Source organism: Leopardus geoffroyi, chromosome B4 (genome assembly GCF_018350155.1).
Source record: "Leopardus geoffroyi isolate Oge1 chromosome B4, O.geoffroyi_Oge1_pat1.0, whole genome shotgun sequence".
In the NCBI taxonomy this organism is placed as follows: domain Eukaryota; kingdom Metazoa; phylum Chordata; class Mammalia; order Carnivora; family Felidae; genus Leopardus; species Leopardus geoffroyi.
Genome location: NC_059341.1, coordinates 43,680,392 through 43,706,359, shown reverse-complemented (window position 1 = coordinate 43,706,359; position 25,968 = coordinate 43,680,392). Strand labels below are relative to the sequence as shown.

At 39.2% G+C, this 25,968-nt stretch overlaps 1 protein-coding gene across 2 annotated transcripts; it reads right to left on the bottom strand.

Annotated features, from left to right (window-relative positions):
• Positions 1–24,580, bottom strand: LOC123590731 (killer cell lectin-like receptor subfamily F member 1). Of its 2 annotated transcripts, XM_045464182.1 has the most exons (7): positions 24,301–24,580; positions 9,963–10,054; positions 8,948–9,046; positions 7,457–7,546; positions 4,828–4,982; positions 4,059–4,171; positions 1–1,244 (listed from the first exon to the last, which is right to left on the bottom strand). In XM_045464182.1, the coding sequence occupies exons 2-7, from the start codon at positions 10,051–10,053 to the stop codon at positions 1,112–1,114; spliced, it is 681 nt and encodes a 226-aa protein (XP_045320138.1). In that variant the 5' UTR covers position 10,054; positions 24,301–24,580; the 3' UTR covers positions 1–1,111. The 2 variants fall into 2 exon arrangements, with proteins under 2 accessions (XP_045320138.1, XP_045320137.1); XM_045464181.1 differs by lacking the exon at positions 24,301–24,580 and having other exon boundaries at positions 9,963–10,141.
• Positions 24,581–25,968: the final 1,388 nt, after the last annotated feature.

Genomic DNA, 25,968 nt, shown 5'->3' with positions numbered 1-25,968 from the left:
AGTTATCAATAAATTGATGGTAACTGTACCTACAGAGTGGATGAGTTTAGCCAAGAATTATGTATGAGAGAATTCATGCAAAACTCCAAGGAATGTCAGTATTTAAGAGATCAGAAGAGAGAAGCAATGCTTCAAACAAACAAACAAACAAACAAAAAACTGAAGAGCAATGGCAAGGAAGGGAGATAGAAGTTCAAGAGAGCATTGTGTCATAGATGCCAAGGTCAGAGAATATTTCTAGAAGAAAGGATAGGCCACAAATGAACAACACTGCTGAGAGTTAAGAGGAAAGCTAAAAAGCTGTCATTGTGTTTAGGCAGAAGAAAGGCATTCTTGATGTGATGAGAAGACTTTAGTGAAATAGTGGGAAAAGCAGAAACCAGATTGCAGAAGAACCTGGAGTGGGAGGTGAAAAGAGGAAAAAGCAAGTATAAACAATTTCTCGGAAGTTGGACTTAAAACAGGTGGGAGACACTGGATAGAAACTGGAAGCCACAAGTGGTTCAGGGAAAATTTTCTTGCGTTCTTGCATTTTCATTGCCGAAAGAAAAGGAGGCGTAAGAAGAGAGAGGTTAGAAGTGGAGGTGATGAAGGAAGGAATCTCTTGCGATCCCGGCTGTAGACTTTGAGATTTGATGTAGCCAGACAGAGGAAGACCCCTTCTTTGGAAATAGGAGGAGAAGGAAAAGAAATAAGTAAGATGCAGACAATTGTGTAGACTCAGTGGTGGAAAATTCATGAATGTATCATCTGACGGCTTCTCTTCAAAAAAAAAAAAAAAAAGCTCCCCTGCTAATGATGAATGGGGGCTGTAGGGAGAGAATTGTCGAAGAGATGAAAGGCCAACTTCTGTCTAAAAGAGCCACTATGATGAATGGGGGATGACTGCTGAATTATAGCACCAGTGACAAGAGTGACAAGGCCACAAGGAATGAGTTAAGCCTGACTGCCCAGAGTTATAGTGACACAAATCTACACCATTATCATCATCATCATCACCATACAAATATTTTAATATTTGTTGTAAAAATGATGTACATCTACAAAAATACACAAATAAAAAAAGACTTCTGAATTTTTTTTTTCATAGGAAGGATAGACTGCAATCAGTTTAGAAGTCATTGTCTGAAGAAATCACATGTTGACAAATCCAGTAACTCTCATTACAACACTTTTCGGAAAACACACCCTTCTTTGTTATTACAGCACAGGCGTTATCTTCAACTTGGCCCATGACTTGAAATCTGTAGATGAAAAGACAATGTTCTGTTCTCATTCTGCTAAAAACACAACCGTGAAATTTTGTGTGTTTATCTCCCGCCTTGGGAGGCATGTGCTCTCCAAGCTGGAGATCTAAGACTCTCTAAATTTTCAGACAAGGAGCACCCGTTAAAAAATGACATCTTTAATGAAGGTAGCTGTTCCAAATAGTTTCTTAACCAAAAATGGCCATTGGTAAAGGGAAATGCTGCATGGAATTAAAATAAAAATAAAAATGTGAATAAGAAACACTGGTTTCCCAATGTCATGCCATCATACAAAAACATAAAGATCTTAGAGGGCTGTTACTTGTTGTGGTCTGAATGCTTGTGTTCCCCCTCAAAATTCATATGTTAAAATCCTAACCCATAAAAGTGATATATTAGGAAGTGGAACCTTCGGGAGGTGCTTAAGTCATGAGGTGGAACTCTCATTAGTTCCTTATACAAGAGACTCCAGAGAGATCCTGACTTCCTTCCACCATGTGAGGTCATGGTGGATGGAATGTGGCTACCAACCAGGAAGAGGGCCCTAACCCAGACATGACCGTGCTGATATTTTGATCTTGGAATCCCATTTTCCAGAACAGTGAGAAATAAATTTCTGTTGCTTATGAGCTACTCAGTCTGTGGTGTTTTGTCAATAGTAGCCCAAATGGACTAAGACAGAGGACGATCCTGCCCGTTTAGGAGAAAAATTCATTTTATTACTCAAAAGATTCCAGATTCAACTTTCTGACTATGTGCAACAATGGAATGATACCCGCTTTAGAACGGACAATCTCATATTTATCATTCTAAGATTTAGAAATGTCAACACATGTAAAAACATGCAAGACATGTATGTTCTTCAAAAAGTACTAAACTGACTTTCTGAGGAAAGCTGAACTGTTACCTTTTTCACTTTCCAGACCCAAATCCCAAGTATCACACCTTTCAAAAATCTTCCTTCACTGTTTGCCTATAATAAGCAATCTGGCTGCTACAGAAGATCCTAAGAAAGAGGAATACTCTGGTACCTCTATACTTTACATGTTAAATGTAACCCCAGACAGAAAGGGGGAAGGAGTGAGTGTTGGGGTGAGCAACCGGGAAGGAGACCTCCCCATTTTTAAATGTTTTAAACTCACACAGACACCTCAGCAAGAGAATTTCTGCTCATTTGTGTATATATGGGCATACCCTAATCCTTTTACCCTTTATACAAAAGAAGGAAAATTCCCCTAAACTCTTTTTTTCCATGATATTTAAGCCAACCTTTCTTGTCTTAGACAAATAAGCCATAAGGCATCTGAAAAGTCAGACAAAGGGGCACCTGGGTGACTCAGTCGGTTAAGCTTCCGACTTCAGCTCAGGTCCTGATCTCACAGTTCGTGAGTTCAAGCCCCGCGTCGGGCTTTGTGCTGACAGCTCTGAGCCTGGAGCCTGCTTCAGATTCTGTGTCTCCTTCTCTCTCTCTGACCCTCCCCTGCTCATGCTCTGTCTCCCTCTCCTTCAAAAATAAACATTTTTTAAAAATTAAAAAAAATTTAAAAATCAGACAAAACCCCTCAATTAAAAAAAACAAACAAACAGATAATTCTAAGCCAGTTTGCAAGTGGGTTGACGGAGCATCGCTTTAAAAACATGATAGATTTCTATTAATGATAAAGATCAAGTTTTAAAATTATTTTAGTGTGATGTACAGAGAGCAGGCTATGGGTGGGTATAGAGTGCAAGTTTTAAAAGAAATATTATAGAGGCGCCTGGGTGGCGCAGTCGGTTAAGCGTCTGACTTCAGCCAGGTCACGATCTCGCGGTCCGTGAGTTCGAGCCCCGCGTCGGGCTCTGGGCTGATGGCTCAGAGCCTGGAGCCTGTTTCTGATTCTGTGTCTCCCTCTCTCTCTGCCCCTCCCCCATTCATGCTCTGTCTCTCTCTGTCCCAAAAATAAATAAACGTTGAAAAAAAAATTAAAAAAAATAAAAATAAAAAAAAAATAAAAGAAATTTTATAAATAGTCTTTGGGTAAGCATATTCATTTGTAGGGTGACTTTCTGTTTCAGAGCATTTTTTTTTACTGCCCCTCAGCCAGTCCAATGGGCCTGCTCTATCACTCCAGACCATCTATAGTCTCCCTAAACCTCCTTCACATCTCTTTGAGATGACACAACAAAATTTCAAATTTTCAAGAAGTAAAATCAACTTTTGATGATCCCCAAAACCTTGATGCTGAAAGTAGCAAGTTTTACCCTGGGCCCCCAGGAGCTTCTGCCTGTGTTATGGGGATTAGTTAGTGCCTAGCCCCCCAAAGATTTTAGCACTCTCTACCCATGGAGTTTAAACAAAAATGAAGGAGTAGAATGAATTAAGCAGAATGAATGGAACAGAAGCAGAAAGTAGCTACACATATTGTTGTTTAGGGTGACAGTATTAAAAACAAGTCAAATGGCTATTTGTTGTATTACACATAACATATTCCTTAATATTTGAAATATTCCCACTAATTGAAATCTTCCTGTAAGTTAAAATAGGGGTTGTTTTGTAAACTTTTAAGAAACACCTCAAAAGAAATGAAATTTAGAGAATTTCAGGTTAACTACAATTTTCCATTTACATCTCTAGCATCATGGATAAACTACAAGAGAACCCAAATAAGCAAATAAATTAGCCTCCTTTCCGTAAGGTAAATGGCTTAATCACTCACACATTAACAAATCAAAGTCTTCCATCTCTGGGAACCATTTTGACCATCTGGAGTTTCAGGCGGGCATCCCCCAGCACGAGTTGGCTGGTGAGAGACTCCAATGCCAAATACTCACAACTGTAGATTTAATGGGGTGCCGTCCAGCCAGGTCCATGCCTTTTGTGGGTGCGTGATGTTCAGACCCATCCAAAAGTAAATTCCATCCGGTATACTACTCTGTATGAAATTCTGTGAAAGAGAACCCAAAGGTAACGGAGTTAAATGCAGTAAAATAGCCTCTTCTGATCTTCGCCCAGACTTGAGAAAGTTTTGCCAGATACTGATAATGCTCAAAGAGCTTGTATCTTTCTCCCCAAGAAGTGATGTGGAAAGACAGCATCGATATCCCAGCTTTGCCATTGACATGTGAAATAGCATTGTTACACAACCTGTCAAGTTCAGCGGATTCTTCTTATGAAAATGGAAAATACTGCCTATTTTGTAAAGTTATGGTGAGCACTAAATTTTATATAATTTGTGGCATGCCTACCACAGTGCCTGGTATATGCTAGGAATTCAATAAATGGCTGTAATTATCAGCAGTATAATTCCTTTATCATAAAATGTACTTTGGGGGCGCCTGGGTGGCTCAGTCAGTTAAGCATCCGACTTCAACTCAGGTCATGATCTCACAGTTCGTGAGTTCGAGCCCCCTGATGGGCTTTGTGCTGACAACTCAGAGCCTGGAGCCCATTTTGGATTCTGTGTCTCCCTCTCTCTCTGCCCCTCCCCTGCTCATACTGTCTCTCTCTCCTTCAAAAATAAACAAACGTTATTTTTTTTTTTAATTTACTTGTTTCTCTCGGTTTTAGAAGTACTAATTTCCCTGGCAAATTAGCTCTTACCAGTTCAGCCATGTCTTGGATCATCAAGAGATGTGATTTCATTATTAAACAGGATTTTTGGCTATCGGTCCATGATTTAAAGGTTTTTAAGAAATTATAGCATTTCCCTTTTTTCTGCAGCCAGTTATTAGGGCATAAGTTTAGCGTGGACTTTGCTGAAATGGAAAAAAATGGAAGAAACAGAAGAGTAAGGTTTGAATATCAAAAAAATGCACTAATTTCTAAACTTTTCCCTTAAAAGTAAAGATTTTGCCCCACTTTTAAGCAATGAACTCCGTTGGGGCACCTGGGTAGCCCAGTAAATTGAACATCCTATTCTTGGCTTTGGCTCAGGTCATGATCTCACCGGCTGGTGGAATGGAGCCCCGAGTAGGGAATCCCTGCTTGAGACTCTCTCTCTCCCTCTCTCTGCCCCTCCCCTGTTCACGCATCTCTCTCCCTCTCTCTCTCTCCCTCTCTCTCTCAAAAATAAATAAATAAACTTAAAAAAAAAAAAAACAACGAAATTTACATGAGACAGCTTAACACAAGCAAACACCAAAGTTTGCACGTGCACGGAGGCCCAATAATGAATTTGAGACCCAAACAAATGACCGAGTCAGGCAGTTTTTATACATTTTAGACTAAGAGACAATAAATTTGTGAAGCATTGACAGGATAAGGCAAACATGTTTGGGAGCTTTAATTAGCAAGGAATTCTAAGAAGTGGGGCTAAGGTAGTGGATTAGAAAAAAAGGAACGAGGTTTGTTTTAGATTTTTTGGCATTAAAGTTTCTATCTCTGGTGATAAGGATGCCTTCCCACTTCTTAGTAAAAGGAGGGGTGCCTTCGGGGGCTCCTAGGTGGCTCAGTGGGTTGAGCCTCCGACTTTGGCTCAGGTCTCATCTCACCGTTCATGGCTTTGAACCCTGCATCGGGTTCTGTGCTGACAGCTCAGAGCCTGGAGCTCGTTTAGATTCTGTGCCTCCCTCTCTCTCTCTCTCTCTCTGCCCCTTCCCCACTCATGCCCTGTCTTTCTCTCTCAAAAATAAATACACATTAATTTTTTTTAAGGAGGGTACCTTTGATACAGGAGATTTATTTCCTACTTTCAGGGGACAGATATTTCCCAAGTAGCTCCAATTTAAAATAATTAATATGCTATTGTGGTACTTATGGGCAGCCTGCCCTTGGCCCCTACCCTGACTCCTCTGCCCCCATTTTCTTTTGTCTTAGCTGGAGATCGTAAGTAAGGTCGTGGCTTGGGCTATTTTGGGGAGTCACTCAGTTTTCCTGGGTATGTTTCATGTGTCCCAGAGATATAAGTGTTATAAAACTTCTGTATTCCTCGGGGCGCCTGGGTGGCGCAGTCGGTTAAGCGTCCGACTTAAGCTCAGGTCACGATCTCGCGGTCTGTGAGTTCGAGCCCCGCATGGGGCTCTGGGCTGATGGCTCAGAGCCTGGAGCCTGCTTCCGATTCTGTGTCTCCCTCTCTCTCTGCCCCTCCCCCGTTCATGCTCTGTCTCTCTCTGTCTCAAAAATAAATAAACGTTAAAAAAAATTTTTTTTTTAAATAAAAAACTTCCGTATTTCTCCTATTAATCTGTCATTTATTGCACGGGGGGGTCTGAGTCAAAAACTTATCAAGGTAGAGGGGAAATTATCTTTCCTCGCCTGCCGTGCCCTGGCCACTGGTTTGCATTTTAGAAAGATCCTACTGGCTGCAGAATGGAAACGAATAGAAATCTAGATGAGAGTAAATTGGTAATTAGTAATCCCCTTCTTCGTGAGCCATACTGATCTCCAAATGCCTTACAATTCGATCTTTCCACTATGATTTTTAAAGAGTGACCTAACACCTTAATCACATAGTATAACAAATAATAATTACAAAAATGGCAACCGATATAGTGGAGAAGCGACATCCACATGGGTAAAAAAAAGGTACATAATCCTGGTATAATGTCCCGGGAAAGTTTTATCAGTTTAAGTTGCATATGGCAGTCCATTTGACTTTATGATCTCACGCATTAATCATGAGGTGGGTAAGGACAGGGACTCTTGCTTAAATTCTTTGCTATCTTGTCAGTAAACAAATTATTTTGTATATGCCTAATGCAATCCACAGGTGCAGAGAGAAGCCTCTTCGGAGCATCCCTTATCTGACTAAAAATAGAAGCTTCTGAGATATGAGGCTGCCATAAATTCCTCTTTGGAGTGATTTACTCCCAAGGGGAAAAAAAAGGACTAAGAACTCTACCATGAATCCCCTTCCTGGACGAATTTATGACTATGAAGAGGGAAAGACTACTCACCACCTGTATATGCAGACATCATTACTAACTTCATTTTCTCCAGTTCGGTCTCCTGAAACACCTACTTGCTCGTCTTTCCTGTGGAAATGTACTTGTTTTTCCCAAAGAAAGTCTTCCCCCTTCCTTTCTCCTATTAAGCTAGGTATGGAAACCTTTAACTGTAACCAGGCAGAGGCAGCTACTTCTTTTGTTACCTCTCCTATGAATGCAAATAAAACTTTTCTTCTTGTTCATCGGTCTTCTGACAGTTAATTCACATGCCCCTTGGTAGTAACTTAAGAGGGTGGAGGAAAAGTTTTTCCTCCCCTACAGTACAATGAAATATAACCACTTACTTGTGAAGTTTGTATTGTCCTGTTGTTTCCTGGGAGAAATATTCATGCCATCACAATCTTTGGTTCCTTTCTCACTACTTAGGCGACATACTAGCAAATAAAGTAGTAACACCAGTTAGATTTCTACAAGTACGACCTTGAGCCTTTTAATTATCCACTAAAGCAGAACTACAAGTGAATGCTCACACTGCTGGTTGAGAAGTCTGTCTATAGCATTTCAATACTATAATGTGACAAAGGATGAATAAACTTAGAGACTCTGGAGATTTCCACTTGAGAACAAGTAAGTAGAAACAAACGATAACAAATTATCTAAATAAAATGAAACTATATTGAAATTTGTATCTGTTAGGTATGACAGGTTAGACTGCTGTGTGATCTTGAACAGATTACTAGCCTTTTCTGTTTCTTACTTCCCTCATATATAAAAGGGGAAAATGTTGAACAAACCTAGAGTGTTTTGAGGCTAAAAAATAATGCATGTAAAATGCTTAACACAATTCCTAACACACAGAGAGTCACAACAAATAGAAACAATAACAGATATAATTACCCATAGTTCTTCTTGAAGTAGACCTCATTTTAGGACTAGATCTTAACTTTAATTGGGCCTTAAATTCTCAAGCAGCTCAAAAATTTTGTCAAAACGTCAAAAAATCAAAAGTGACCTCTAAAGTCCAAAAGTTTTATGTAAAGTGCCAACTAAACTTCCACAAAACGAAGTGCTTTTACCAAAATACAAAACTTCAATTCACAGAATTGTGACAACCATACCCACACTATTTACCAATTGATTATATAAGCGGGGACGCCTTGGGTGGCTCGGTTGGTTAAGCATCAAACTCTTGATTTCAGCTCACCTCATGATCTCACAGTTTGTGGGTTTGAACCCCGTGTCTGGCTCCACTCTGGGCAAGGAGTCTGCTTAAGATTCCCTCTGTCCCTCTCGTCTGCCCCTCCCCCACTCATTCTCTCTCTCTCTCTCTCTCTCTCTCTCTCTCTCTCCCTCTCTGTCTCAAGATAAATATATAAACTTAAAAAAAATAACTATGGGGTGCCTAGGTGGCTCAGTCAGTTAAGCATCCGACTTTGGCTCAAGTCATGATCTCATGGTTCACGAGTTCAAGCCCCGCGTGGGGCTCTTTGTTGTCAGCACAGAGGGCGCTTCGGATCCTCCTCTGCCCCCCTCTCTCTGCCTCTCCCCCACACACTCTCTCTCTCTCAAAATTTTTTTAAAATTAAAAAAAAAATTAAATAAATACAATTATAAGCAGAATAGACTTTACAAATTAACAAGTTTGTTGTTTCCTCTGTATAAGAAAAAAAATACTTGCATTAATGAAATTATCAACTGTGTCCTTTAATATCGATGCAATTGAAGTAACAGGTAAATGTGAAAAATGATTCTGGAGAAGTTAGAGAAATGAAGGTAAACGCCAAGGAAAACGTATTAACCTCTCTAGTTGAACAGAGAGCTTTCAATTTACTTACCCAAAATGGTTAGTCCTATCACTATGGCAATGAGTATAACCAGTGCAATGCTGGACAATCTCAGAGCAGTCTGATGCCACTTGGGACATTTAGGGTAATCTGTAATAAATAATTTTTCCTTCTGAAACATATCGGCGTTAAAAAGGAACTTGAAAATGTGTCGTAGAAATGTAAAATTCTGAGGGCACACTATGTCTTAAGGAGGGAGGAAAGAAATATACAGCCTCTGTTTAAATTACCTTGATATGATCACATACATAATTATCTTGAAAGAATTGGATTTACTGATTCTAAGAGGTCAATATCTTTTATTTACTATTTATTAACTATCCTTTTTATGTAACACTTCTAGGAGAAAACTCCAATCCACAAACAATCAAATGGGTGGGGTATTAGCTGATCAACTGGTTAGTTAAAACATTTCCACTAAAATTTGTCATGTACCTTCATTTACATCTTTTCTCCATCACACAGGTAATATTCAGTGGGTTTGAAGTCCAGGAAGGCAAAATATAAGTAATACCAAAATAACTGACTAATAATAAAAATGAGCATCCAAAAAAGACACATGAGATTGAGTATGGTAGTCGCCTTCTCAAATGTTGTTTGAAATAAAACTCTTATATTTATATCAATTAATGAAACCAAACTCAGATGCTAACTTTTATAATCATGCACTTTGCCTAATACAGCAGCATTATAACACTTTCACAATCTTCAACCCAGGTCAAATCACGCCTGATCGATTACATTCAAGTTAACAATATTTATAAGTATATAACTACATACCAGAGGCTGAAATGGGTGTGAGTCTACAGATATAGAAAAGGGTACAGTCTAGTGAAGAGGTATCTATGTAAACATGTTATTTACAAATAAGATAAAAACGTTTCTGAACAACAGATTCTAGTTCAAGTTCTTAAAATTTCTCATTAAAAGTCTAGGATTAAAAGACCCACAGAAAATTCTAGCTATATTATAATCTGTGGTCTCATGGGAGGTTATGGATTCCTACCTTTGCATGTCCACTTGTGTTGACAATGATAGGGATGCTTTCTTGTCTTCTGCATCATTGATCCCTCTGTGTTTTGCATCTGTCCAAACATCCTATAAACAGAATAATCCATATTTGAATGAGATGGAAAGAGAGGCATTACCTGATCAAAGCAGAGTCAGTTTCTCAGAACTGTGGCATTGAAATAAACCCAACAGCTGTAAAACCACAAAGGATATGATTTAAGAGTGAGGTGACCTTCATTGTTTTTCGAATAAACTATTCCTTTCAGGATCATTTTAGGTAGGCAGAAAAATGGTGAAATTAGTACAGAAAGTCCCCATATACATAGCACCCAAATTTCTCTATTATTACCATGTTACATTAGTATGGGACATTTGTCAAAATTAATGAATCAATATTGATGCATTATTATTAATTAAAGTCTCTACTTCGTTTTTACGTACTACCTTTTCTATTGAAGGACCCCATTTTGGATACCACAGTATATATTTATTCTTTAAATTTTTTTTTTTAATTTTTATCTATTTTTTGAGAGAGAGACAGACAGAATGTGAGCGGGGGAGGGGCAGAGAGAGAGGGAGACACAGAATCTGAAGCAGGCTCCAACTTCTGAGCTGTGGGGCTCCAACTCATGAACCACGAGATCATGACCTGAGCTAAAGTCAGACGCTCAACCAACTGAGCCACCCAGGTGCCCCATATTCTTTATGTCTTCTTAGGATAATCTTGACTGACAATTTCTCTTGTTTTTGATGTATCGTTTTGGGTTTTTTTTTTTTTTTACGGTTTTGAGAACTGTTGATCATATGTCTTGTAGAATATTCTCCCATTGGAATAGTCCGATGTTTTTCTCATCATTACACTTGGGTTAAAGGTTTTTGGAGGAAGACCATAGGGATAAATTGCCATTTTTATCACATCTTACAGAGTGCATATGACCAACATGGCTTATCACTATTGTTATCTTTGATCACGTGACTACAGTCGTGTTTGTCAGTTTTATCTACTATAAAGTTACTCTTTTTTCTCCATTTCCATACTGGACCCTTTGTAAGGAAGTCAATATGTGCAGCCCACACTTTAAGAAGTGGAGAGTTATGCCCCACCTCTTCCATGACAGAGTATCTACATAAATTATTTAGAAATCTGCAGGTGATTTTTGTGTAGTCTCCCATTTACTTATTTATTCAATCATTTATATCAGTAAAACTCATTCAAATTCATTTTATACTTTCCGTTCTAGCCCAATACTACCTTATTTATTTTGTTCCTCACATTGTTCCAGTTTGGCCATTGGAACTCTTTCAGCTGGTTCCATGAGTTCATGCGGATGAACTTTAATAAATTACAACACGGATCATCCTAACCCCCACCCTTTCACTTCCATTACCTCCTGCTCCAGCAGTGAGAAACATGGCTGCCACCACCACCATTTATTTACTTAATTGCTCAATTCCAGGATACATTTTTTGTGGCTTTAGAATTGTTATCTCGTACCTTGTGGGAAACTACCAAAGACAGTGCTTATGTACAATTCCTTTTGTTACTAGTCTTACAAGTTAAAACTACACATTTTCAAGATTACTTAGATCTACAGACTCTATCCCCACATCCTTCAGTGAGGCTGTTTCATACGTCTACAATACATCAGATTCTTTTAGCAGTTCTTGCAATTCATAGTGGGGTACCATGGTGTGCCTGTTGTGTTTCACTGAAATAAAAAGATAGGGAAATAAAGGATTTAGGAGACATAATTGGAAAAAGACTGATATGATTTTGGACATAAGTGTGAGATGTCTATTAGATATCCAGAGGGAAATGTCAAATAGGCAGTTAGATATTTGTACCAGGAACTCAAGAAAAAGAACCGTACATGAAGCAGAGGGAGCTCACCTAGATAAAGAGTACTGACACGGGGTTGAGTCCTGTCCTTTGGGGATCATGACTTTGACTGTTGGAAAGCTAAAACAGAGGGGAACCAGTAGGTAAGACGGAGAAGGGGCAGCTAAGGATAGAGGAGGAAATACAAAGGCATGTTCAGAAATCCATAGAAAAAAGTTTTTGTCAGCTGTATTATATGCTGCTGAAAGGTCAAGAAACGCAACAATAGGAAAATGGCCATTGAATTGGCAATGTGGAATTCCTAGTGACGTTTATCAGAAATGATTTTGTGAAGAGAATAGAATGTATTGAAAAAAGAACAGAAGGTGAGGAATTTGAGGGTGTGAACTTAGCCAACTCTATGACAAGTATACTCTGAGAGGAATAATGGGATAGTAGCTAGAGGAATATGTCTGATCAGGGTGGGTTTTTTTTTTAATGTTTATTTATTTATTTTGAGACAGAGAGAGAGAGACAGAGCATGAGCAGGGGAGGGGCAGAGAGAGAGGGAGACAGAGAATTTCAAGGAGGTTCCACACATCATCGCAGAGCCTGACACAGGGCTCACGCCCACAAACTGTGAGATCATGAACTGAGCTGAAATCCAGAGTCAGATGCTTAACCAACTGAGCCACCCAGGTGCCCCCGGTCAAGGGAGTTTTTAAAAAATATAGCGAGTGCTAGTGCATTTTATGATAATAGAAATGAATCAGTGTAAAGGAAAAAAACCGACACTGCAAGAAAGAGTGGAAGAGGAATAATTCAATAGCTTTTTGAGAGGTCAAGAGAAAATGGGTTTCAGAGTACACGTAGCTGGGTTGGCTTCTTATAGGAGCAAAAACATTATTTCTACTGGAACAGTGGAGAAAATAGGTAAGGATAAAAGTTTTAAATATATACCGTTGGTGACTAGAACAAGGATGATTCTATGCTTTGAATTCTAGACACGTTTGGTTCAATCTGCCGAGAGTTGTGTGCAGAACTACAAATTGTTTTTGTATATCAAAGAAAAGCAGCTGTGGAAGGCAACCACAATCTCATCCTCTGCTGGCTACTCATTTCCTCTCTGCAGTGGTTCTGGCATTTCTCGGGTATATTCTGAAGACTGTGGTTAACCTAAAACTTTCATATATGTCCTATGCTTTCGTGATTTGTTTGAAATTTTGCAGAAAAAATAACAAATTAGACCAGCATGCATTTAAATGGAGATGACAGCAAACTGACTGCTTGGAAGCTAACTATATTATCTGTGTGTGTGTGTGTGTGTGTGTGTGTGTGTGTGTATGATATCATGTGTATTATATTAAAAGGAGAAGATTTGGAAGTAAAGGAGATTCAACGGTATCATTGCTTGAAGAGACTACTCTCCAAAAGGCTGGAGGGCAGTGAAGGAAATAGAGGGCAGAATATTGGGGGAAAAAGTGAAGAAAAATGACAGAGGCGTAAAAAGAAAATGGTAACAAGATTATGGCAATAGAATTCCTAGTAATTTAAAAAGCAGAGTAAAAAGCTAAGATTAACTTCCAAGATCATTGAGTAACTAAGAATTTTTTGAATTCTTCTACTTACCTTATGAATATTGGAGTTAACCTGTGTAAGTAGTAGACATAACTTCTTGTCTGTCTTTGGATTTACATCACCTGGTAGAATGCTTGACAAATGTAGCTTGAAAAATAGATGTGTGTTGGAGGAACCTGGGTGGCTCAGTTGTTTGAGTGTCTGACTTCAACTCAGGCCGTGATCTCATGGTTCGTGAGTTCGAGCCCCATATCGGGCTCTGTGCTGACAGCTTGGAACCTGGAGACTACTTCGGATTCTGTGTCTCCCTCTCTCTCTTCCCCTTCCCTGCTCATGCTCTGTCTCTCTCTCTCTCTCTCTCTCTCTCTCAAAAGTAAATAAACATTAAAAAAAATTTTTTTAATATGTGTGTTGAATAAACAAATACATGAATGGGGTTGATGAAGTCCAGTTGATGCAAAGGGTGGTTTGTTTACACAAACACACTCTGATTTGTGTGCCTTATGACTGGAGACAGAAAATGCAAAAGATGAGCTAGGTATGCATTTATTTTGAAATAATAAACACATAATTTATGACTTCCATCACTTACTTAAATAATAGATATTATTTTTAAATTGTATTGAGGGACGGCTGGGTGGTTCAGTCGGTTGAGTGTCTGACTTCAGCTTAGAGGTCATGAACTCACAGCTCAGGAGTTCGAGCCCCGTGTTGGGCTCTGTGCTGACAGCCCAGAGCCTGGAGCCTGCTTCAGATTCTGTGTCTCCCTCTCTCTCTGCCCCTAACCCACTCGCATTCTGTCTCCATCTCTCTCAACAATAAATAAACATTAAAAAAAAATTAAAAAAAAAATAAATTACATTGATTATTTACAATATTAAATGGACACATACTATCTCACTTAACCATTCAAACCACTCTATGAGAGCTAGAATGTGGATCTGTACAGTCTGATGCAGAGTCTGAACTCTTAAACCTATGGTTATAACATCTCTCAAAACACACATACAAACACACACATTTTCCCAAAGGCATCTATTCCAATCCATCTAAAAGTCTCCATTATCTGTTTACTCTATGAGAAATTTTACCTGTTATTATCAATGTGTGAATAATCATCTTTTTAATCACCTACTGTGCATTTGGTTCACCCAAGAATAATATAATAAAAATAAAATAATAATAATAATAATAATAATAATATAGTAATATAATAACAATTAGTTGTTATTAAAGAAACACTTTGATAGGTAAAATAATCAAAATGAGCATTAGGAACTTCGGGGTCTCCAAAACTAAGAGAGCAGAGTAAAGTGGTCTTTGGACAACCACACAACAATTTAGTCATGTGGAGGCTAGATCAAAAGATTCAAGAAGGAGAAATAGGTTAGAGAATGATTTTCTATAGCTGTCTAGAAAAGACAGGAACCATAAAGAAAAGACAGATAGATTTACATACAGATAGATAAACAAATGTAAAACTTGTGTATACCATACCAAAAATGAAAGAAAAATAGTACGGAAAACATTTGCAATGCATATATAAAATAAGGAGTCTTGATACATAAGAGGCTCTTTCTAATGAGTGAAAAACAAAACAAAACAAAAAGAACCCCACAAAAATGGCAGAAAATATGCACCAACCATTTATGAAAGAAGAAAATACATTGTCAGTCCCACCTGAAAAAAATTCTTACTTGTATGAGTAAATAGCCCATCTGAGAGCATTGACTGTGTCTCCATTTGTTTAGACTACAGCGTATAATATTATTAAAGATTATAGTATCCCACAAAAATGCATGAAATGTTATGGAATTGGTAGATTCCTTCCCTTTTCAATACCATTCGCCACATAGTGAAATAACAAAGCAGTATTGGATGGCAAGCAGGTAATTTATTCAATGGCCAGAGAATGTGTAAGGGGAGCTCGTATTCTAAAGGCATCTTCTCCTGAGAGGTGGGGGGGGGGTGGGGGGTGTATATGACAGGGCTCAGGCAGATCCGCTCTGTTTGATGTCAGCCAGATTCCAGGGGGAGGAGGTGGAAACTTCCAGGAACATAGGCCACTCCCTTTTTCTTTCTTATTTGGCCAAAGGTTGCCTGTCATAACGCTCTGGGGGAGAAGATTTTTAACATTGTGGAGAAATAACGTGAACTTCGGCCCACTTTGTCATCCTGGGCATGTCTAGTTGAGATACTAGAAAAACACACAGCTTTTAGAAAAATGCCCTGTGGAGTTCTTTGGGGACTCACCTGATGACAGAAACACACCTTTTTATATGTTAGTTGATTAATTATATTTTCTCTTATATTTAAAATTTTTTAACAGATCTATTGCGGTATAATTGACATAACATAAAAACCATATGTTTATGGAATACAAATCGATAAATTTCCATATATGTATGCACCTGACGCCATCACCACAACTAAAATAACTAACATATCCATTATCTTCGAGACTACTTCTGCTCCTCTGTGACCCTCCGAAATGCCCCTCTCTGCCCCACCTCAATCACTAGGCTATGTCTTCTGTCACCGTAGTGAGGTTTGAACTGTTTTTGGAATTTTATGCACGTTGAATAATAAAGTATACACCGTTTTATAAACAGACTTAGTTCCTTCACTACAATTATTTGAACACTCATTGGTCGTATTTTATATGCCATATGTCATTGCTATTTTATCACCAAATAGTATTCTTTTATATGAATATACCACAATTCCTTCAACCAATTCACTTGTTGTTGGACATCTGGCTTATTTCCGGTTTGGGCTTGTTACAAATGAAGTTGCTATGAATATTTGTATACGAGTCTCTGTATGAACGTGTGGTTTCATTATTCCTTGAACAAAACCCAAAGGGTGGGATAGTTCAGTCATATGATATGTGTATGTTACCTTTTAAAAAATAACTTTATTGAGATAGGATTTACATACCATAAAGTTCATCAGCTTAAAATGTACAATTCAAAGTTTCTAGCATACTCACAGGGTTGTACAATCATACATAAAGCTCTGTACCCATTAGTAGTCACTCGCTCCCCATCTCCACCCCGGTCCTTACCTACCCCAAACCCTAGGAAACCACTAATCTACTTACTATCTCTACAGATTTGTTTATTCTCGGTGTATGGACATGTTACATAATATGTGGCCTTTTGTCGCTTAGCACGTGTTCCTTTTCAAGAAATGGCAACGTTGTTAAAAAGAAAAAACCACCACCAACAAAACACCGGAAGAAAGAAAGAAAGAAAGAAAGAAAGAAAGAAAGAAAGAAAGAAAGAAAGAAAGAAAGAAAGAAAGAAAGAGAAAACCAACAACAAAAGAAGAAATGGCCAAGTTCTTTTCCAAAGAGGTTGTACCATTTTCTGTTTCCCCACCAACATCGTATGAGTTCCAGCAGCTGTGTGTACTTGCCAACAGTTAACGTGATCAAATTTCTTGATTGTGTATGTTATAATGCAGGTGTCCTCATATCAGATTTTTGCTTTGGTTTTCATTTTCTTAATGACCAATGATGGTAAGCATCTTTTCATGTCATCTACCACCCATGAATCTTCTTTTGTGTAGTGTCCACTCAAATATTTTTGTTAGTTGCTTGTCTTATCATCGAGTTTTGAAGGATATAGATAAGAAATATCAATATATATGTTTTATCTATAACACATATAAAATATGTATTTTTTTTAGCCTTTTATGAAATACGTGGTTTGCAAAAATGTTTCTCCTACCAAGTGGCCTGTCTTTTCTTTCTTTAAGAGCATCTTTCAAAGACCTGTTCTTAATTTTGGTGAAGTCCAATTTATATTTATTTTTTCTTCTGCATATTCTGTATTTGGGGTTGTATCTTGAAAATATCTTTACTTCTCTCAAGCTCAAAAGGGTTTTTCTCTGCTTTCTTCTAGAACTATTATAGTTTAAGGCTTTATAGTAGATCAATGATTAGTAGATTAATTTAGAGATAACTAACTTTATCCCCAGGCTAATATTTGCATATGGCCTGAATCAAAGACTTAAGTTCATTATTTTTGCATATTGATGTTATATGCTACAATATTGCTAAACTCATTTGTTGATTGTAGCAACTTTTTTCTATTTTCTCTAGTATTTTCTACAAGTCACCTACAATTCTGCCTTTCCAGTCTGGATACCTTTTATCCTCTTGTCTTGGCTTCCTGCAGTGACTAGATCTTGTACCTTTAGTACAAAATTTGGAGGAAGTTATGATAGCAGACATCCCTATCTTGCTTATGCTAATAATTTTAGGGAGAAATCTTCGAGTCCTTCACAGTTAAGTATACTGTTAGGTGTAAGGTTTTTGTAAATACTCCTTATGAGGTTAAGAAAACCTCCTTCTACTAATTTGCTGAAAAGCTTTATTAAGAATGAATGTTGGGTGTGAAAGGATCATATATTTTCCTTTTTTTTTTTTTCTCTATTAGTAGGTGAATAGATTAACTAAGCCTCACATGCATATATAAGCCGTACTTGGTCATGATGAATTATCTATTTATATCTATATTTTCAATGCTAAGAACTTTTGCATCTATATTAATGAGGAATAATAATTTCTGTTATACTTCTCTTGTAATGTCATTTTTCTTGCTATTGGATTAATGGGAGCTTCATAGAATGAGTCAGAAAATATTCCCTCCCCTTCAATTTTCAGGAAGAAGTTGTTTTATTTCTTTTTTAAATGTCCTCAGTAAAGTTCTCAGTAAAGCCATAAGGGCCTGGAGGTCCTTGGTGGGAATATTTTCAACTGCTAATTCATTTTTATTATGTAGGTATAGGGATATATCCAAAGTATCTGTGTATGAGTGACTAAGCTTTGATAGATTGTATATTTCAAGGAATGTGTTCATTGCATCAAAGTTGAATTTATTAGGATAAAGGTGTCCATAGTATTCCCTAACTATTCCTTCAGAGTCTGTAGAATTTGTAGTAACATCACTTCTCTCAGTTTTGATACTCGAGCTTCTGTCTCCTGCCTTTTTTTTCCTCATCCATCTGGCTAGAGGTTTATCAATCTTAATGTTCTTGACAAAGAACCAGCTCTTGTTTTCATTGATTTTTATATTGTTTTTCTGGGTTCTATTTCATCAACTTTTCAATTTTATCTTAAGGTTTTCTTTCTTCTGCGTACACTGGATTTTGTTTGCTCTTCTTCCAGGTTTGTGAGACAAAATCTGTAACCCTTCATTTAAGATTTTTCTTCTTTTTTAATTTGGAATTTAGACCTATAAATTTTGGAGTAGGTATTGCTTTACTAGCATCTTGCAAATGTTTGTGTTTGTATTAATTTATAAATAGTTTCTAATTTTTCTCCGGATTTCTTATTTGACCCACAAATTATTTATAAATGTATTGTTTAGCTTACAAATATTGGAGAATGTGCTAGATATCTTTCAGTTGTTGATTTCTAATTTATTTCCATTTTGGTCTAACAGCATGTTTTTTATCATGAGTAATTCTACATCTGTTAAGATTTGTCTTGTTTTATGGCCCAGAATATAGCCTATCCCATTAAGCATTCCGTCTGAACTTGAAAAATATATATATATACTGCAGGTACTGGGTGGAATGTTCCATAAATGCCAAATCATGCAGACCACAGGCTGGGAGAAAATATCTGTAAATTATATATTTGATAAAGACTGTGTAAAGAACACTTACAGTTCAATAATAAGAAAATAAGGAACCTAAATGAAAAGTGCTCAAAATACAGGAATAGACATTTCACCTATGAAGATATAGAAGTAGCTAATAAGCACATGAAAAAATGTGTCCAGGATACCACTTATGAATGTGGATATTAAAAACTTAATAGCGGCACGCTTTTCTCTTGTCCTGAAAATTCCAGCAGCCTTTGTTTCTCCGGTCTTCAGGCTTCTTCTCAACTCAGGGAGACTACCAGGAAGGGCTTTATCTGGAGTCTCACTGCACTGCAGCCTGGAAACATCCTCAAGTCAGTAAGCTAGAGCAATCGCAGAGCACACCTCATTTATTTCCCATTTCTCAGTGAGGACCGTCGCTGATGTGCAGTGTTCCTAAACACCATTTTTGTAGATACAGTTTGGTTTTTCACTTGTTTCAAATGGGAGGAACAGAATTAATAGGAGATGTTTGTTTGTTTGTTTGTTTATTACAGTAGTTGACTCGTGCAGTTATGGAGGCTGATAAATCTTGCAAGCTGCTGTCTGCAGCCTAGAAAACCGGGAAACCTAGTGGTGTAATTCGGTCTAGTTCAAAGGCCAGAGAGCCACCGCGTCTAAGGGCAGAGACAAGGTGGATGTCCCAGCTGAAACAAGCAGAACAAATTCACCCTTCCCCTGCTTTTTGCTCTAATTCAGGCCCTGAACAGATTGGACGATGTCCACCTGTATCGATGAAGCTGACCTTGTTTACTCAACCTGCCACTTCGAATGCTAACCTCTCCCAGAAACATTTTTGCCGACTCAAGCAGAAGTACACATCTACGGTGTAGCCCGTCGCCTGGTTAACACACAAAATTAAGTATCGCGTGCACCCTAAATTGCTTCGTTACAGCCTGAGAAAGAACTGGTCTAGCAAGTGTGAAAAATGTAAAGGTTTTCATTGACTCCAAGCTTACTGTGCAGCAGTGTCATAGCAAGGTTGCCAAAGAGAAGGAAAGGAAATAACCCAGCTAAGCAACTTTAGTTGGGCTTCACAGAGATGAACGGTCTGGAATGGGCAAGACAATGTTTCTGCTTTGCCTGCCTTGCATGAAGTGGATTGCTCCCAGAATACTGCACTCAGTTCTGGGCATTGCTCTGAACCAGATGTGGCAAACGTGGGGCACAAATGAAGGAAAGGGCCCCGGCAGGTCTTTCCACTCACTTGGAGTGATCTGTCATCTCAGCTCCCAGTTTAGACTTCCACAGTAAGAGTCATTCATTCATGCAGCGCTTACTGTCCGAAAAGCACAGGAATGTGTCCCCCGGTGGATCTACTCCAAAGCTGGTGAGGCTGAAGATTCAAACTCCTCTCTTGCCTGACTCCCTTCTAAGGCATTGGATGAACTTTGGCAATGTGTCCTCATGGCTGTGTGTCGTCACAGGCTTGTAAACCTAAGATATAACTCATCCATACTGCGTCTTTCTGTTCTGATCTGCCTTCCATCACATCACATTTCCTTCTACTTGTATTGGATGGCATTGGAGGCCAGTATTTTCTTCTTCTTTTCTGAAGGAGAAGTTGAGGTGGCATTTTCAGCTTAGTCAACTCTCATGAATCTATGTAGTTTTCTCTCATATCAAAGTCTATTCAGGAATCAATATATTCTTGCTAGCCTTCGTGATACAAGTATGGCTTCCAGGAATATTCTTAACTGCCCTATATTCCAGGAATACTCTTAAATACCTTGTATTAGCACATAGAGATGGAAGACTGGAAATCATATCATGATATGACTGGATCCCATGACACCCAGAACCAGAAGCACGTAGGAAATGAGGCGGAAACAAGATCTGAAATGTACAAAGCCATAACTTAGTCTGTGGAAAATTCTTCCAAGAGTCACACAAGTAAAACTAAGCGGAGGACAGATTCCCGTCCACTCTTAGACAAAATGATATTTCTTTCCTGTAGGATAACATAAAAATATACTGCCATGAGTATATGACATGTACATCTATGACACATTGGAAAATGAAGGTCATCAAGTCAAAGAGTATTTAAGACTCATCCCTGAACAAGAATACTTGAAATGTTCCCAAATCTTACAGCTATTTTAGGAAATAACTTGATAAGCATTAAAATTACCATTAACAAGTTGTGATTTTCAAAAAAAAAAAAAATTTTCAAGCTCTTAATAATATAAAACAAGTGTTGGTCAACCATGCTGGTATCAAAAATACGTTACAGATTATTTTTTTATTTTTATTATATTATATTTTATTATTTATTTATTATTTATATTTATTATTTTTTTTATTATTATTATATTTATTTTAAATTTTTTTTAACTTTTTATTTATTTTTGAGACAGGGAGAGACAGAGCATGAACGGGGGAGGGTCAGAGAGAGGCAGACACAGAATCCTAAACAGGCTCCAGGCTCTGAGCCATCAGCACAGACCCTGACGCGGGGCTCAAACTCACGGACCGCAAGATCACGACCTGAGCCGAAGTCGGCCGCTTAACCAACCTAGCCACCCAGGCGCCCCAAGATTATTTTTAAATAGGAAGGTTTCCCCTTGTTCCAACTGAAGAAGCAGAATCTGCATTACAATTTAAAAATCAGAAAACATCACCGCTGTGAACAAACCCAGAAGATCATAAAAGAAATAAATAACAGAGCAAAGCTATTGACAAATGCTTTTTGAGGTCATAGAATTGTGGGAATGACACACATCTATATTTGTGGACAGAGGAGGAGGAAACAAATGTAGGAGGGAATAATCTGCTGCTCTTGAGACTAAAGAAGTGACTTCTAGAACGTAAGGGTATATAACCTAAGTCTTTCGAGAACCGTTTTAGTTCTCAATCAAAAATCAAAACTTGTGACTGGTGGTTTATGGAGAAGTAACAGGATAGGATTTCAGATGGATTAAAGACGTGGTAAGCCAACATTACTTTATTAAGAGAATCACTGAATTAGTACTAGATATCAGAATATCCAGAGAAGTTAAAGTACCAGTTTCTCCTCTCTGATAGTTTATCTACAATTTGAGACCAGAAAAAAACTCATTATACTACTGTTTCAACATTGAGATTATGTTCCATCCATTTTCTTTCATTTTTAAAAAATTTAATCACACATGAGAGAATTTTATATCTGTTTAAATCTTAAAATTGTTTTATTCCTTATTAATAAGGTAGTTGAAATCATGAAATGCCTTTCCTGTCATAAAATTATTAAAAGTATTTGCTTCCTATTTTTTCTATGGTGAATTCTAATTCACATCTCACAAATAGAAAGACTGCTTTTCATTACTGAGCTATAGTGAGGAAATATATAGGATGGGACAGAAATATATGCACTTTTTTTTTACTTAAAATGTTCACTCAGATTCTTCAAACATTTTGGCACACTCCAATAGTCTTATACTTTGAAAAAAAAAATGGGTCTCTAAGTCTCAAGTCCGAAATGAGCATTTAATCTATTAATTTACTTTTTTTTTCTGAGCAAACAAGTACAAATATTCTTATTTGGTTTCATACTCTAAATAATCTTACGAAAGATAATGATCAGGTCATCTTTGAAACAATACTCACTGAATGAAAGAGTTGATTTCCTGAGTATTAGAGAAAGGAAGCCCTAGTCAGAGAATCAAGTGCGATTTCTGTGAAAAGGAAAAATTGCATCACCTGTTCACACGTAACCTGATGTTATTTCTACACGATCAGCAGAGAAAAGCCGACCTCAGCCACAAACTCTTACAGGACTTGGTCACGGCAACACATTATGTGCGGAAAAATTTCCTTTGTTCTTCGTGCGCTGATGAAAATTTAACACAATTGACAAGAAATCCTAAACTAATAGAACTAAAACATTCTTTTAGGATTGCGTCTCATAACTCCTCTGGTACCAATGTGTTAACATAAAGATTTGAGTTGTTGATCCTGGGAGACAGTATATATGGGCACAGTGTGGAAATAATTACAGTGGTGTAAACAGTGTCTTAGTAACTAATGAAATACACAACTGTGAATCATAGAATTTGAGTGTACAAGGAGACAACGAAATGGACTACGTTCGTAACTTTGGAGCTGAAATCAACCGTAGATATTAAGCGTTGCTCCAAATTTGTCCTCATAGCTCTTAAAAGGTGCCGATTACTGGTCCCCAACCCAGATGATTCTAGTCCAATAGACTTGGGGCAGTACATGCGAATATATATTTTAAACAAAAACTCTCCAGATTATTATGACTCACATCATAACATGGAGCCATCGATCTAAACTAACAGTTCGGTTTTGAAAACGAAAAGAAAACACACCTTATGATGTTAACTGCTCACCCAGATGACTGTGATAAAGAAGAAACTGGAACACAGCCTACCCGACTCTCTCTCCAGCATTCTTATCATACAATATTGCGTTATTAATTATTGCATGTTATTGCAAAAGTGATCCTTGTACTTCCATAAGTGTACTTTGACTAAAATCATATGCCAGGTCATATTTTCATTTAGTGCCCAAATCACACTATTCCAAGCTCTGTTCTTTTTTTACAGAAGGACGTCAGCATTCACAAGGTTCCCCTTCTCAAATCTGATTCCAGGGAGATTTTTTACCTCTTTTTTACCAATAGGCATTAAATATTTATTACTTCGGCCAGGATTGTTCTAGAAGGTAAAACTCAACTACACAGAAGTTGAGTAGCTTGCCCAGAGTCACAGAGGAAATAAGCAGAAAGTCGAGGCTTCCCCCAGGCAGCCTGGTTCCTACGCTTAATATCAAGCCACTACCCTCTGTGGTCGAGATGCTGGAGCTCTTGGCAAAGCTACTCCCCAGGCAAAATCCGAGGGGCCTTCCCAGTCCCAAGAGGTTGAGATTCCACAATCTCTCGCCTCCCTCTTGGTTTCTTAGAGTTGTTGATGCACTTCCCTCAGGGAAGCCCCAAGGGGCCCACGGTCTGAAGCTGCCTTCTCAAATACGACTGGAGAGAATTTAACTGCCAGAGTAACCCCCCTCTAAATTCTGGGGGGCTGAGCCAAGACCACTGCTGACCACTGCTGGTGGAGGACGGAGTGGGTAAGGATACTTTTCCTAAAGGTGTCTGCTCTGTGTTGAAGAATTACATAAAGGTGCCCCAGCTGGGCCTGGGGTAGCACCTCCTTCGCAACCCACCCAGATGCAGGATTTCTGGGTTTTCTTACACCTGATCGCTCCTCTCGCCGTTTTCTCCCTATACAGCTTTGGCAGATTTTTTTTTTTTAACCCAAAACTGTTGGCTTTAAAATTACCTTCGCCACTGGCTGGAGTATTTTGCCTCAGAGATGCCCTTCCGTGCAACTGACAAATATAGGGACTGTGTAGCCGGAAGGCTTTCATGATATTGGGCACACAGGCACAACACCGTAGTGCTCACTGCCAGGACCAGCGGTAGGTTTGATGCTCCTCCCCGTGAAGAAATCAGTGCTCTCCGGTGTGTTTTCTTTCTGTTCCGTGATGAAACTGGAGGGTTCTGCAGAACCCTCAACGGAAGAAACAACGTTATCGGGTCTCAGCCGGAGGAAGTGGTGCACGGGCTTTACTTAGTTTTCTCCTTGCAGAGGCGGTGGGAAGCAGGGGAGCAGGAGGTGGGGGTGGGGACATGAGGTGGGTGGGGGACATGCGGCTCTCGCGGGTCCCCGCAGTGCGGCGCGCGCGCTGGCCGGCCGGTCCTCCCGCGCGTCCCCCAGTCCCTGCGTGCGGATAGGTGGGTGGGGACACCCGGCGCTCGAGGGTCCCCACAGTGCAGCGCGCGCTGCCGGGTCTTTCCTCCGCGCTTCCCCCGGCGCCCCTCCGTGCGTGCGTGCGTTGGCGCTCTCTAGCCCGGACTGGAGGAGTCGGGGGAAGTGGCGACATCTCCCTCCTCTGCCCGGCGGGCGAGTTCCCCAGAGCTCCAGGGGCGCTGCCATCCCTCCTACCCGCTCTCACCCTCAGCTGTTTTCCTACCCAGGGCTCCTGCCCCGGTGCCATCCCTCCAGAAGGTGGGGGAGGAGGGGGGGGGGCGGCGCGTTGGCCAGGGAGGAGACGCTGATTCTGGATGAAGGGAGGCCCCCGGTGACCTGGACAGGGCCAGTTTTGGTGATGAAAAACAAAAGCAAGCAAACAAACCAGACTTACCCGTATGGGTTCAAGAGAGGACCGAGGAGGGGCGCCTGGGTGGCGCAGTCGGTTAAGCGTCCGACTTCAGCCAGGTCACGATCTCGCGGTCCGTGAGTTCGAGCCCCGCGTCAGGCTCTGGGCTGATGGCTCGGAGCCTGGAGCCTGTTTCCGATTCTGTGTCTCCCTCTCTCTCTGCCCCTCCCCCGTTCATGCTCTGTCTCTCTCTGTCTCAAGGATGGATAAACGTTGAAAAAAAATTAAAAAAAAAAAAAAAAAAAAAAAAAAGAGAGGACCGAGGAGAGGTGAAGAGGGGATTGTAGGCCTCCTTTCTGAAGAGCTGTAACCGCTGGGAATTGTAATGGACACAGTGCAATCGTGGTTAAAGCTATAGATCTTTAACCCAAAAGGATCCTTAACTTTTCTAGACATTGGTTTATGTTAACTTATTTAGGAGTTATATCGGTTTGCTTAAAACCAGCGTTTTACCCCTGCCAGAGAATTAATCTCCTAGGCACTAGGGGGCAAAGTGAGTTTGGATGGAGTGGCTGGCTAAGGATCGAGAGTAATCTGATAAGAGCAACATTGTCTGCATGTGTGGGTCCGGTCACAGAGGACTGTGGTGGGACTGGAGCATCGAAGTTTCAAGATGGGGAGTAGAAACTGGGAAGGAGAACACTGAAAGAATAATGTTGAATGGCAATAAGAAAAACACAATATCCTTCACAAGGCTTCCGGAGGCTCCCCATGCTGACAGTCGTCACATTATCTTATTTACATTTTGCCACCGGAAGCCTCTAGATCTCTACTGGTTCATCAGAGAG

What these genes read in the sequence shown, in the direction of transcription:
- LOC123590731 (XM_045464181.1), bottom strand. Translation starts at nt 10,101, where the DNA reads ATGCCTCTCTTTCCATCTCATTCAAATATGGATTATTCTGTTTATAGG. An exon ending in GGACAATACAAACTTCACAA is followed by an intron (nt 4,983 to 7,456) that starts GTAAGTGGTTAT and finishes TTTCCATTTCAG; the next exon opens with CAAAGTCCACGCTAAACTTA. An exon ending in ACCCCATTAAATCTACAGTT is followed by an intron (nt 1,245 to 4,058) that starts GTGAGTATTTGG and finishes TTTCATCTACAG; the next exon opens with ATTTCAAGTCATGGGCCAAG.